Consider the following 11,884-nt stretch of genomic DNA (forward strand, 5'->3'; position numbering starts at 1 on the left):
CTACAGTGATGCAGAAACCTTTATTGGAAACTAGCAAAATATGTGTGTCTGAACATATTTATGGGGTAAGAATTGGCAGTATTAATTTGTAAATACTTTTAACTAGTTGAGACTACTTAACAATGGAAATGATTCGGTCTGCTCTGAATATAGCAACTTTTTAACTTGCCATCTTTTATTTAAACCTGCCCAATAGGAATGGAATTTTTCTTACATCTGAACTAGAAGACTTTGAACTCTTTCTCAAAAGACTGAATCGTATTGGGGGAGTTATGCAAGATACCCTCCCTGTTCAAAACTATAGGTCCAAAGATGGTTGGGATTTCCATTGTCACTTCATTCTCTATTGTTTGGAACACAGTCTGCAGTATCTTCTTTATGTCTTTCTTGACTATTACAAGTGAGTACTAAGAATTAACTTGTCCTTGAGCAGGCCTTCACGTTCCCTCTTTCCGTACTACTTCTGGATGTGACTTTTAGGAAAATATTAAGCATTCTCGTGAGGAATACTGATCTTTTTGAAGCAGTTCCTCCCACTCTAACATTTGGTACATCTTTTAGGTCAATACTGCATTCAACTAAATGCTTATTATGTGTTTTCTGGTGATGTTAATTCTGTAACATCTCTGTTAACCTTTTAAATAACTAGAAATTAGAAAGAAATGCTTTACAAGTTTAAAAGAGGGAGGATTTAACGGTTAACTTGGACTTCTTTGATATTTTTGTTACCAAGCAAATGTTAAAAACTTTGAATTCATCGCCACTGCAGGGTATCTTAGAAATGCTCTAAAGTTTATATTTAGATAGACAGATGTCAATATATATTGATGTCTAAGGTCAACCTGCAGAATCGTATCTGTGGCCAGTGTTAATTGCTATTGGGTCAGTAATAATAAAAATAGTAGTAGTCTCTAACATATGAGTGCTTACAGTGTTCTTGACACTAGGCTTAGTACTTTACATGCATTATCTCATTTAATCTTCAGAAAACCCTGTGAGGTGGTTACTTACTCCTCCATTTCACAGATGAGGAAACTGAAGCTTTGAGAGAGACTAAGTGCCCTATTTAAGGCGTACAGCTAGTAATTGGTAAAGCTAGATTTAATTATACTTATGTTTGATGCCAGAACCCACATTCATGTGCTAAGGAGAACATTTTTATTTTATTTTGTGTAGTAAAGACTAGGAAGTCAAGCAAAGGATGTATTTCTTGTTCATATCATTAAGACTTACTTGAACACAGAAATGTTTTCTTCAAAGCTACTGGCAAGTGAAAGTTTAAAAGCTGTATTTTTAGAGGACCTGTAATGAGCCTTAACTGCTTAGTCCCAGCTTCTCTTGTAGTTACGTAAAGGTTTTCAGAAACCTCTTAAGTTTGAAAAAAGCTGAAGAGCTTTTGTTGTTAAAAAAACAACAACAACAAAAAAACCCAATACAGCGTATCTTCAAGTGCAAAGATATCTGGTAATCTTATACAGAGTTGGTAAAATTTCATCACAGTAGGAAATACATTTTAAGTGATATTATCCCTGTCTCTAAAATTCTCTATTTCCAGATCATAAGGCATATGTAAAACACAACACAAGACTGGGATTATATTGTGTTATATTTACTTTTTAATTACAAAGTTCTTTTTTATTTTATGCTAGTTATCACCTGAGCAAACATGGTTGTAATTGTCTGTCTTATCCTCTATGTTAATCAGATAGTTTTTTTGTTTGTTTGTTTTATATACAGACTTAGTCCTCCAAATTGTCCCTTTTTGGAAAAAAAAGAATTACATGAAGCTCACCCTTGGTTTGAATTTTTAGTTCAGTGTCGACAAGTTTCCAGTAATTTAACAGGTATGGGTGTATTGTATTAAATAACAAAACTTGCTTTGGATAAATAACTGGTCTGTTGAATGGAATTTAAATTGCGAACTCTTTGAATAAACTGTCTAGCTGTAGACAAATATTTGACCATAATCTAGACTCAAGCTTTATTTAAAAAGCAAAAGACCAAAAATGTTATTAGCCTCTTAACAGTGAAGAAAACCAGACTCGGAGCACATAGCATGTGTGGTTATGTTGGATATCTCTTATCCTACCAGTTCATCACAGGTTCCTGCTCTTTGGTAGACTGACACCCTTTTTCCATGAGGAGGTGGTCTGTCTTCCAAATGGCTGCCCTGAATCTTTCAGTAAGGAACTCCAATTGGAGTGAAAATAAATCCATAGTATATGTGGGATTGTTGTGTCTTCTCTAGTGGAGCCAATGATGGAGAGCCTTGCTCTGGTTATAATCAGGTAGAAAAACCCTGTGACCCCCGAGGGCTTAGTGGGTGTTATTCTAGAGGTTCAGGAAAGGGGACAGGCCAAGCCACAACATAGGCAAGGAGTGTCAACAGCCAATCTTTCACTTTTATGTAATGCCTGTTTTTTTTCCTAATGAATAATTTTTTTCACAATGTGGGTTGAGGGGTTTTTGGTTTTGTTTTATTTTTCTGGTGATCATAAAGTAACATGTTTCATTGTTAAAAAATAATAATTAAAAAAATAGGAAGCCACAGACAAGTATCAAGATAATACCTCAATAGGTAGATAGCTTAAGTGAACAGGAAGATAACTATCCATAGGGAACTCTTGATATATTTTAATATATTTTGTTTTGGTTATTTTCTCTATACTTTTTTTAAACCTAGTCAATATTGTATTTCATTCATCCAACAAATATTTATTTATCCCCTACCTTGTGACAGTCTGTAAATGCTAGGGATATAACCAGAAACATCTATGTATTTGTATATTGTGTTTTTTCATATAGTTATTACAGCATAAGAATTTTCCTATGTTCTTATAGACGACCATTTTATGTCTACATAATATTTCATTGTATAGAAATACTCTTATTTAATTTACTGTCCTCTCATTTTTTGACATTAAGGCTGTTTTCAATTTTTCCTATTATAAATAATAATCTTGAGTATATTTGAACATAAAATTTTTGTCCTTGTTTCAGATTATTTCCTTAGTACAAATAGGTTCCTGGATATAAAATTCCTGGGTCTGGGGTTATGTGCATTTTGAAGGTTCTTGAGATAAGGCTAGATTGCTTTCCAGGAGGGTTACACCGTTCTTTTCTGTAAGTCCCAGCTTCTATGCACACTGACCAGCTCTGTGCTTGAGGATGAATATTTTTAAAAATCATTGCTGATTTGATAGATGATATATGGCATCTTATTACTATTTTAATTTGCATTTATTTATTGCTAATGAATTATATATTTTTATGTGTCAGACATTTATATTTCCTTGTTCGTAAAATGGTTATTTCTTTTGTCCATTTATCTGTTACAGTCAGTATTTTGGGCTTTTGTACTGATATGAGCTCTTTGTTGAAGGCATTAATTGTTAGGTTGTCATCTGTTGTTGATTTTTCCCCTTGTTCATTACTACCTTTCAGTTTTCTTTGTTTGAATGGAAGTTTTTATTTTTATGTGGACAAATCTTTCTTTTTTTCCCTTTGTGACATTTTCCCATTGCTCTTAAACTTAGAAAATCCTTCTTACTGTGGATAGAGTTAAAAATTAATTTTCTTTCTCAGAATTATATAATCCTTAGTTTAGTATTTCTCTCTCTCAAGGAGAAAAATGTACTCTCTTATTTTTCAGATCCCAAACTGATCTTCCAGGCTAGCCTTGCAAATGCTCAGATACTGATTCCCAGCAACCAGGCCAGTGTAAGCAGTATGCTATTGGAAGGACATACCCTCCTGGCCCTTGCTACCACAATGTATGCCCCTGGGGGCGTCAGCCAGGTATGGACAGCACTTTTACCTGTTATGGCAAAATAGGACTGATTTTAAATTTAACAGAAATCTCAGCGGATTTTCTAGGTCTCAGTTGATACTAAAATATAACCACTTACAAGTATTTCATTAGATTAAAGAGCATAAAACAAGGGTGAATTTTTAAACTTTATATCATATCCTGTTAAGTTGAAAGGAGACTGCTATAGTCAGCCCTCCATATTCGGGGGTTCTGCATCCACAGATATGGAGTGCTGACTGTACTACAGTATTTTATAAGAGGGAATTGAACATCCTCGGATTTTGGCGTCTGTGGGGGTCTTGGAACCAATCCCCTGTGGATACCAAGGGGCGACTGAATGTTGTATAGCTATTTTTTTCCCATTTATTTGTTCTCTAATACTCCAGGTTTGTTTTCAGGATAGAATCAAGATCTAATTGCTCCTTGGAGTAAGTATACTTTAAATCTGTGACTTGGGAATTATTCTCTGTTACTTGACCTCTTTGAGAGTTAAAAAGGAAATCATAATTTTTAGCTACCCTTAAAAACTCTTTTGAGGAATCCAGTGAAAAGTTGCCCATGTCTGCTTTTTTGAAAGTATAATGTGGCTGGTTAGAGGGAACTTAAGAATGCTGTTAAACATCTAATCTGCAAAAGTTTGTTACTGATGCTAGCTTAATTTAATACCACCTCTTTTAGATTGTTGCAGTATACCTTAACTTCATGGTTATTTATTCTTCCTGTTTTTGATCACCTGTCAGAAATCAGTCAGAATAACTTGAGACCTGAGAGGAAAGGACCTAAGAGTCATCTAGTCTAGTAGGTTTTTTTCTTGTAAAATATTTACTATTTAAGATCTGAAATTTTAAAATACTGTTGTAGAGGCTTTTTTCAAACAGCTTTTCCTTATGCAGTTTGAAAACCACTGATCTAGCTGAACTTTCTAATTCTGTAGATGAAGAAACTGAAGCCTGCCTGATATTAAATATCTAGACCAAGGTCATACAGATAGTTTGTCTTAGAACCAGAACTAGAACTATTGGCTACTGACTCCTTGTCCAGTGCTGTTTTCACTACCACCTATTATATCAAGCTAATCTTGTTTCACAGGCTACTTATGAAAAAAGGACTTAAATTTGGAGAAGAGAAAAACATTATTCTATACCATGTTATCTTTTTATTTAGGTTGTTCAGAATGAAGAAAATGAGAACTGTGTGAAGAAAGTAGATCCCCAGCTACTGAAGATGGCATTAACTCCTTACCCCAAGCTTAAAACTGCTCTCTTCCCACAGTACACTGCCCCTAGTGTCCTGCCACCAGATATTACACTCTACCACCTGATTCAGGTACAGTATTTAGGAGTATCAGTCAGCGTTCAGCCAGGAAAACAGGAACCACTCTGGGTCTTCCAAGTGGAGGCCATTTAATATAGGGAATTACTTACACAGAATGATAGCAAAATGGAGAAACCAAACGTGTGATGATGAGACAACCCAAAAATTAACAAAGAAGGAAGCAGTCAACACCCCCTAAGGCTGCAAGAAAGTGGTGTTGTCTGAACCCAACAGCTGTAGCCTCTCTGGGAGCTAAAATCACAACCGGGCTACCTACTGGGAGCTGGGACGAGAGGGTAGGGCTGGAACCATGCAAGAGATGCCCTAGAAAACAAAGAAGGGGAAAATATCTTGGTTTCTCCCCTCTTGCCACCTTTAATCTCCCATGTTGTCTCTCATGGCTAAGCCTATCTGATAGCCAGAGGGCAAGTGAGTTTGGGAAATGCAGTTCTCTGCAATTCAGATTAGAACATGGGAAAGGTAGAAATGGATCTGAGAGCAGACAGATAGTTGGCCAGCATACTTGTCTGCTACTTTCATTGAAAGCTGCTTCATTCTATCACTGATAATTTCTGTCTCTTCTCAGTGAATAGGGCTGTTTATTGATTTAAGTCACCTTTAGGACAAAGACCTCTTTAAGAATGTGAGAGACTTCCCTGGTGGTGGTCCAGTGGTTAAGAATCCGCCTTCCAATGCAGGAGATGCGGGTTTGATCCCTGGTCAGGGAACTAAGATCCCACATGCCGCACGGTCAGCTAAGCCTGCGTGACGCAACTACAGAGCCCGTGCGCCTCAAGTAGAGAGAAGCCCACGTGCCACAACTAGAGAGCCCGCGTGCCTCAGCCAAAAACAATAAATTTTTTAAAAAAATGTGAGAGAGCTATGAACCCTCTACCCAGAAAAGTTGCACATAATTTTGCTTATATTTCAGAGGAATTTACAGATTCCCTGAAACCTATCCAGGGATCCTCAATTAAGGACACCTTCTTTTGCTCATTTTTCATTTCAAAAGGCTTTTGCTTTTTTTCCTGGGTAGAAATATTCCTATAGTGTCTTCAGTTCAATCTAAACTCTATAATCCTATGAAGGTACAAAACCTCTCTTAACTCTAATGTGAAATTTTTTAGGGTACAGACTGGTGCTACTTAAAAATGTGGTCCCCAGGCAGGTGCCAGTTCCATGAACTGCTTGTTGCTGGTATGTGTCAGCAGGGTTGGGTTTTTTTTTTTTTTGGTTCGTTTGTTTTGTTTTGATTTTATGTAGCAAGACTTTCTCAAAGAAGGAAGCAGTAAGCTAGATTTATATTTATCACAAGCTTCTTATCTCATTGCAGATCAGCACTTTGAGTAACATTGGTATATAAACTAGATATAAGTAGATTATATAAAAACAAGGTTTTACTACCTGGATTCAATCAGCCTAAAACATAAGAGGTTTCAGGTTGTTCTTTGTTCTGTTTTCAGGTTGACTGATGCAATTATTTAGTCCTGTTATTTTAGGAAGAGTATTCCTTCCTTAACAGACCACAGGATTCTTCCTTAATTTAAAATTAAAGCTGCTTTGGAATTCCATGGCAGTCCAGTGGTTAGGACTTGGCACTTTCACTGCCATGGCCCAGGTTCAATCTCTGGTCTGGGAACTAAGAATTAATAAGTAAATACATACGTACATACATGCATACATAAATAAAATTAAAGCTGCTCTTTTCTGAGCCATCCAGATCTTGGCCCAAGAGTTCTGTTGTCTCCTATATCCCTCCCACCGTCTATTTACTGTCTTTGCTAAACCTATGGCCTACAGATTTCAAAACAGCCAGCGCTCCTTGCTCTCAAACCTTTTCTGACTGACCTGATCTTAGTTGGCTGTTTTTTCTTTGCTGTTGTTATTGATGGTTTGTTCATCACATTCCTTTAACCCTTGATTAGTTGTCTCACTCTCTCCTGACCTGCCTCAGCACACCTTGTTGTATTGACGTGGTAACATATTCCAGCCTCTCAGTCCTCTTGCCTTTTGATTCCAAAGGACTTCTAAAGCCATTTTTACATTATAATTGATGCTGGTTCTACCAAAAGAGAGTATACTTTGCAGACATAGTTTGAAGTGCGGAGAGTCTTTAAAAGGAAGATAGCCAGTTCTATTTTTATTAATGTAGAAAAATGTCTCATATGCTGTGTTCAAAGAATTTATGTCTAGAAAGATAAAAGTTTTTAATTGCCCTGAAGAAGGGAAACCAACTGCCTGTGAAGCTCTTTCATATGATTTTGTTTACTTCACTTTAGAATCAATTAACTTTTAACTCTGATTTGACTTTTCCCCTTTTTCAGTCATTATTGCCCTTTGATCCTAGCAGATTGTTTGGCTGGCAGTCTGCCAACACACTGACTATAGGAGGTAAGTCATGATGGATTCTTCTTGCTTTAGAAGCATTTCAGCAGTGTTGACAGAAGTTCATTTTTGTAAAGCCAACCTAGTTTCCCCCCTGCTTTTTATTTTAAAAATAAAGGCACATTCCACTGGAAAACATTTTCTTTTTTCTTTTTTTTTAATTGAAATATCGTTGATTTACAGTATTATGTTAGTTTCAGGTGTACAGCACAGTGATTCAGTAGTATATATATTCTTTCTCTGATTCTTTTCCCTTATAGATTATTACAAAATATTGAATATAGTGCACTGTGCTATACAGTAGGTCATTGTTGGTTATCCGTTTTATATATAATAGTGTGTATATGTTAATCCCAACCTCCTAACATCCCTCCCCACCCTTTCCCCTTTGATAACCATAAGTTTGTTTTCTGTGTCTGTGAGTCTCTTTCTGTTTTGTAAATAAGTTCATTTGTATCATTTATTTAGATTCCACATATAAGCTATATCATATGATATTTGTCTTTGACTTATTTCACTTAGTATGATAATCTCTAGGTCCATCCCTGTTGCTGCAGATGGCATTATTTCATTCTTTTTTTATGGCTCTCTCTCTCTCTCTCTCTCTCTATATATATATATATATGTCACATTTTCTTTATTCATTTATCTGCTGATGGACATCTGGGTTGCTTCCATGTCTTGGCTATTGTAAATAGTGATGCAGTGAACTTTGGGGTGCTTGTATCTTTTCTGATTATACAGAAAATTATACAGAAAAAATCAGAAAAAATCTGATTATACAGAAAAAATCTGATTATACAGAAAAAATCTACATCTGTAACTCTATTTCTGTCTTGTAGATAAGTTCATTTATACCATTTTTAAGATTCTGCATATAAGCAATATCATATGATATTTGTCTTTGTCCGACTTGTTTCACTCAGTATGACAATCTCTGGGTCCATCCATGTTGCTGCAAATGGCATTATTTCATTCTTTTTTATGGCTGAGTAATATTCCATTATATATATGTACCTCATCTTCTTTATCCATTCCTCTGTTGATGGACATTTAGGTTGCTTCCATGTCCTGGCTATTGTAAATAGTGCTGCAATGACCATTGGGGTGCATGTTTCTTTTCAAATTATGGCTTTCTCTGGATATATGCCTAGGAGTGGGATTGCTGGATCCTATGGTAGCTCTATTTTTAGTTTTTTAAGGAACCTCCGTACTGTTTTCCATAGTGGCTGTACTAATTTACATTCTCCCCAACAGTGTAGAAGGGTTCCTTTTTCTCCACACCCTCTCCAGCATTTATTATTTTTAGACTTTTTATGATGGCCATTCTGACCATAGTAAGGTGATACCTCATGGTAGTTTTGATGGAAAACATTTTCTAGGAAGCTGAATTGAAAACATACTGTGAGTTAAAAGTCATTGTATGAGGTCACTAGTGCTTTACTTGCTGGGGAATGTAATATAGACCTTCTGCTTAAATTTCTCCCTTTCCAAAAATCCTTGTTCACTTACACTATAGTATTATAAAGGTTAAGAGCATAGGTGTTGGCATTAGACAAATCCTGTCTCTACCATGTAATAGCTGTATGACCTTGGGCAACTGATTTAACTTCTCTTCAGTTTTCTATAAAATAAGGTAAGTGACAGTGTCCACCTCACATGTTACATGAGAATGAAAGGAGACAAGGCATTTAAAAAGCTGTTGCAGTTCCTGACACATGGTAAGCACCAGATGCGCACACACTGCCATCCTCTATAGACCATAAAACTTCCCCTGATTTTTTTTTTTGTGCTGTTCTTAAACTCTGCTCTTTCTATTTCTTTTTTACTTATTCATTTTGAATTAGCCTTTAATATCATATTACCTGTGGTGCCTCTGCCTGTATTACTCTAAAAGAGGCTTCAAATTAGTACTTTTCACATAATATATACCTTGTAATATATACCCTGTCAATATTTATTGATTTATGTAAAAGTGCATTTTCTAATGTGTCAGTTTTATAAGTGAAATTTATAAATTTCAATATATTGAATTTACCTAGTGCAGTGCCAGGCCTATAATAGATATTCAATCGATATTTGTTCAGTGCAGGATAAAGTAGTGCTTATTGCATTTTCAAGTGAAAATACTCATTCTAATCTCAGTGAGGTTACCGGAGAGTAGACAGAATCCCCTGTACTGTTCTAATGGCTCCAACTCCATCAGCCAGAGTCCTGAGGCCCTGGTAGAGATGGAACACTCTACTGGGTACACAGAGGAAGCTAAAGCCATGTTCCCTGCCTGATTTTTAGAAGTTTAAAACATATTTGAGGAAATAAAGCACAAATTAAATGAAACAATTATCATGAAGACATAATATGGATTTTTAAAATTGGAGAGTTGTATTTAATTTGAATGTTGACTTCTTTTATCATATGGTTTTACCACTGAAAGTGGCCACAAGGCAGCTGCGTGGTGATTTGGCTTCTGCAGCAGAGGCCAGAGAAAAATTTTCTCTTCAGGTAGAATTTTCTCTTATACAAAATCTCCATACTAGCCACCAAACCACTAAAAAATCAGGGTCTTATTTGAATAAAAACTCAAGTTTGTTCATTCAGCTTTATATGAACTCAGCAAATATTGAATGAATGAATGGTTTTGTGTGTAATTGTAAGTTACCAGAGTCACTCTGATCTTACAAAGAATACAGATAAGGCGTGTGACAGCTTTTTAATCTCAAAGGAGGTATACTTTTAAGTAATAGCTTTGTAAGATGACAGACTCCTCTAAAGTCTTCAAGTCCTGTTTTTTTTAATAAGAGCTAAGTCACAATATAAAAAGCCCTTGCAGTTCCATGGGAGGGATACAACTTTATTTCAGAAATAAGCTTTGAACTTTGAAAATAGGAGCAGATGCACTGTTAACAGTTCAAAATGTTGTTTTGTCTCATTTTTTTAAATAGGTAGTAAGCACTTAAGAAGCAGTTAACTGTTCCTATCAAGCCCTAACTTCATTTCATACCAACTTTTCACATCCAAATATCTTTTGACTTTGTATTTTTCTAAAAAGATAAAAAAAATTTTTTTCGTGGGCACAGAGAAACTTTGACCTACACTGCTGGTCTTGGAAAATTGGTATCATGTTGTAGATAATAAGGTGCTCTATGAATCCAACATCAGAAAGTACAGGTAGTGATAACAAAAGTTTATTAGGAGGGTATTAATATGGAGAAAAGGATGTTCTTCTCAAAGTAATTGTTGGAGAAAGGTACGGTGAGTTGGCCTTGGTGAATAAAGGATTCATATAAATATGAGCTGCATGAATGAATTAAAAAGCTACACTTGCAAATCATTAGCAGAGATTTTGTAGTTAAAGGGTTATTGCCACTGTGAACTTAATGGATCATCAGATACAAAATTAAAGCATCTAAAATAACAAGTAAGTTCAGTAGGGGAAAAGCATAGTTTATAAGTTTTTTGTTTTGTTTTTTTTTTTTTGCGGTACGCGGGCCTCTCACTGTTGGGGCCTCTCCCGTTGCGGAGCACAGGCTCCGGAGGCGCAGGCTCAGCAGCCATGGCTCATGGGCCCAGCCGCTCTGTGGCATGTGGGACCTTCCCGGACCGGGGCACGAACCCGTGTCCCCTGCATCGGCAGGCGGACTCTCAACCACTGTGCCACCAGGGAAGCCCCTGTTTATAAGTTTTTATGCAGCTTCTCAGGTACACATTTTTGTATAAAATGAGGGCTACCTCCACACATTAAAATAAAATTATTACATCTTGGTGGTTCAAAGTGATACACAGTGGTACAAAATGATTACAGCAACCAGTTTTCTTTTACCATTGCAGAGTAAAGTTTTCCACATGCAGATCTGAAATTAATCATGGTGAGGTGCAGAGGATTAATACTGCTTCACTTTCCCCCCAGATGCAGCAAGTCAGCTCCCACATTTCTCTAGCCCTGACCTGGTTAATAAATATGCTATAGTAGAACGTCTGAATTTTGCTTATTATTTACATCATGGACGACCATCGTTTGCGTTTGGTACTTTTCTGGTTCAGGAATTAACCAAGAGCAAGACCCCCAAGCAGCTGTGAGTATTTAAAACATAATTTGTACTCTTAATAAAAGGCATATCTGTGTACTTTTACACATGCATATAAAAAACCTATTGGAAACATACCACAGTTAGTAATTATATTTGACTAGAGAATTATATATATATGTATTTTTTCATTTGTGCTTTTCTGTATATCCCAGGTTTTTGGCATTTAGCTTGTCTTTTGTGTATTTTGATTGTTTGTTTGTATGTTTGTATTTTGGCCCATGCCATGCAGCTTGCAGGATCTTAGTTCCCCCACCAGGGACTGAACCCATGCCCCCTGCAGTGGAAG

General features: G+C 36.2%; 1 protein-coding gene across 1 annotated transcript in view; it reads left to right on the forward strand.

The window, feature by feature from the left end:
* The window catches only part of SPG11 (SPG11 vesicle trafficking associated, spatacsin), a gene marked incomplete at its 5' end in the record, with an annotated part of 64,590 nt that overhangs the window by 15,473 nt on the left and 37,233 nt on the right, over positions 1 to 11,884 (forward strand). Inside the window, 6 exons of the mRNA XM_007467525.1 lie at positions 197 to 400; positions 1,738 to 1,844; positions 3,653 to 3,798; positions 4,976 to 5,137; positions 7,450 to 7,516; positions 11,418 to 11,583. Of these exons, the coding sequence (XP_007467587.1) occupies positions 197 to 400; positions 1,738 to 1,844; positions 3,653 to 3,798; positions 4,976 to 5,137; positions 7,450 to 7,516; positions 11,418 to 11,583 (852 nt within the window). The remainder of the gene's footprint in view (positions 1 to 196; positions 401 to 1,737; positions 1,845 to 3,652; positions 3,799 to 4,975; positions 5,138 to 7,449; positions 7,517 to 11,417; positions 11,584 to 11,884) is intronic.

The sequence above is a fragment of the Lipotes vexillifer genome, unplaced genomic scaffold, assembly GCF_000442215.2.
Source record: "Lipotes vexillifer unplaced genomic scaffold, Lipotes_vexillifer_v1.1 scaffold722, whole genome shotgun sequence".
Lineage (NCBI taxonomy): Eukaryota > Metazoa > Chordata > Mammalia > Artiodactyla > Lipotidae > Lipotes > Lipotes vexillifer.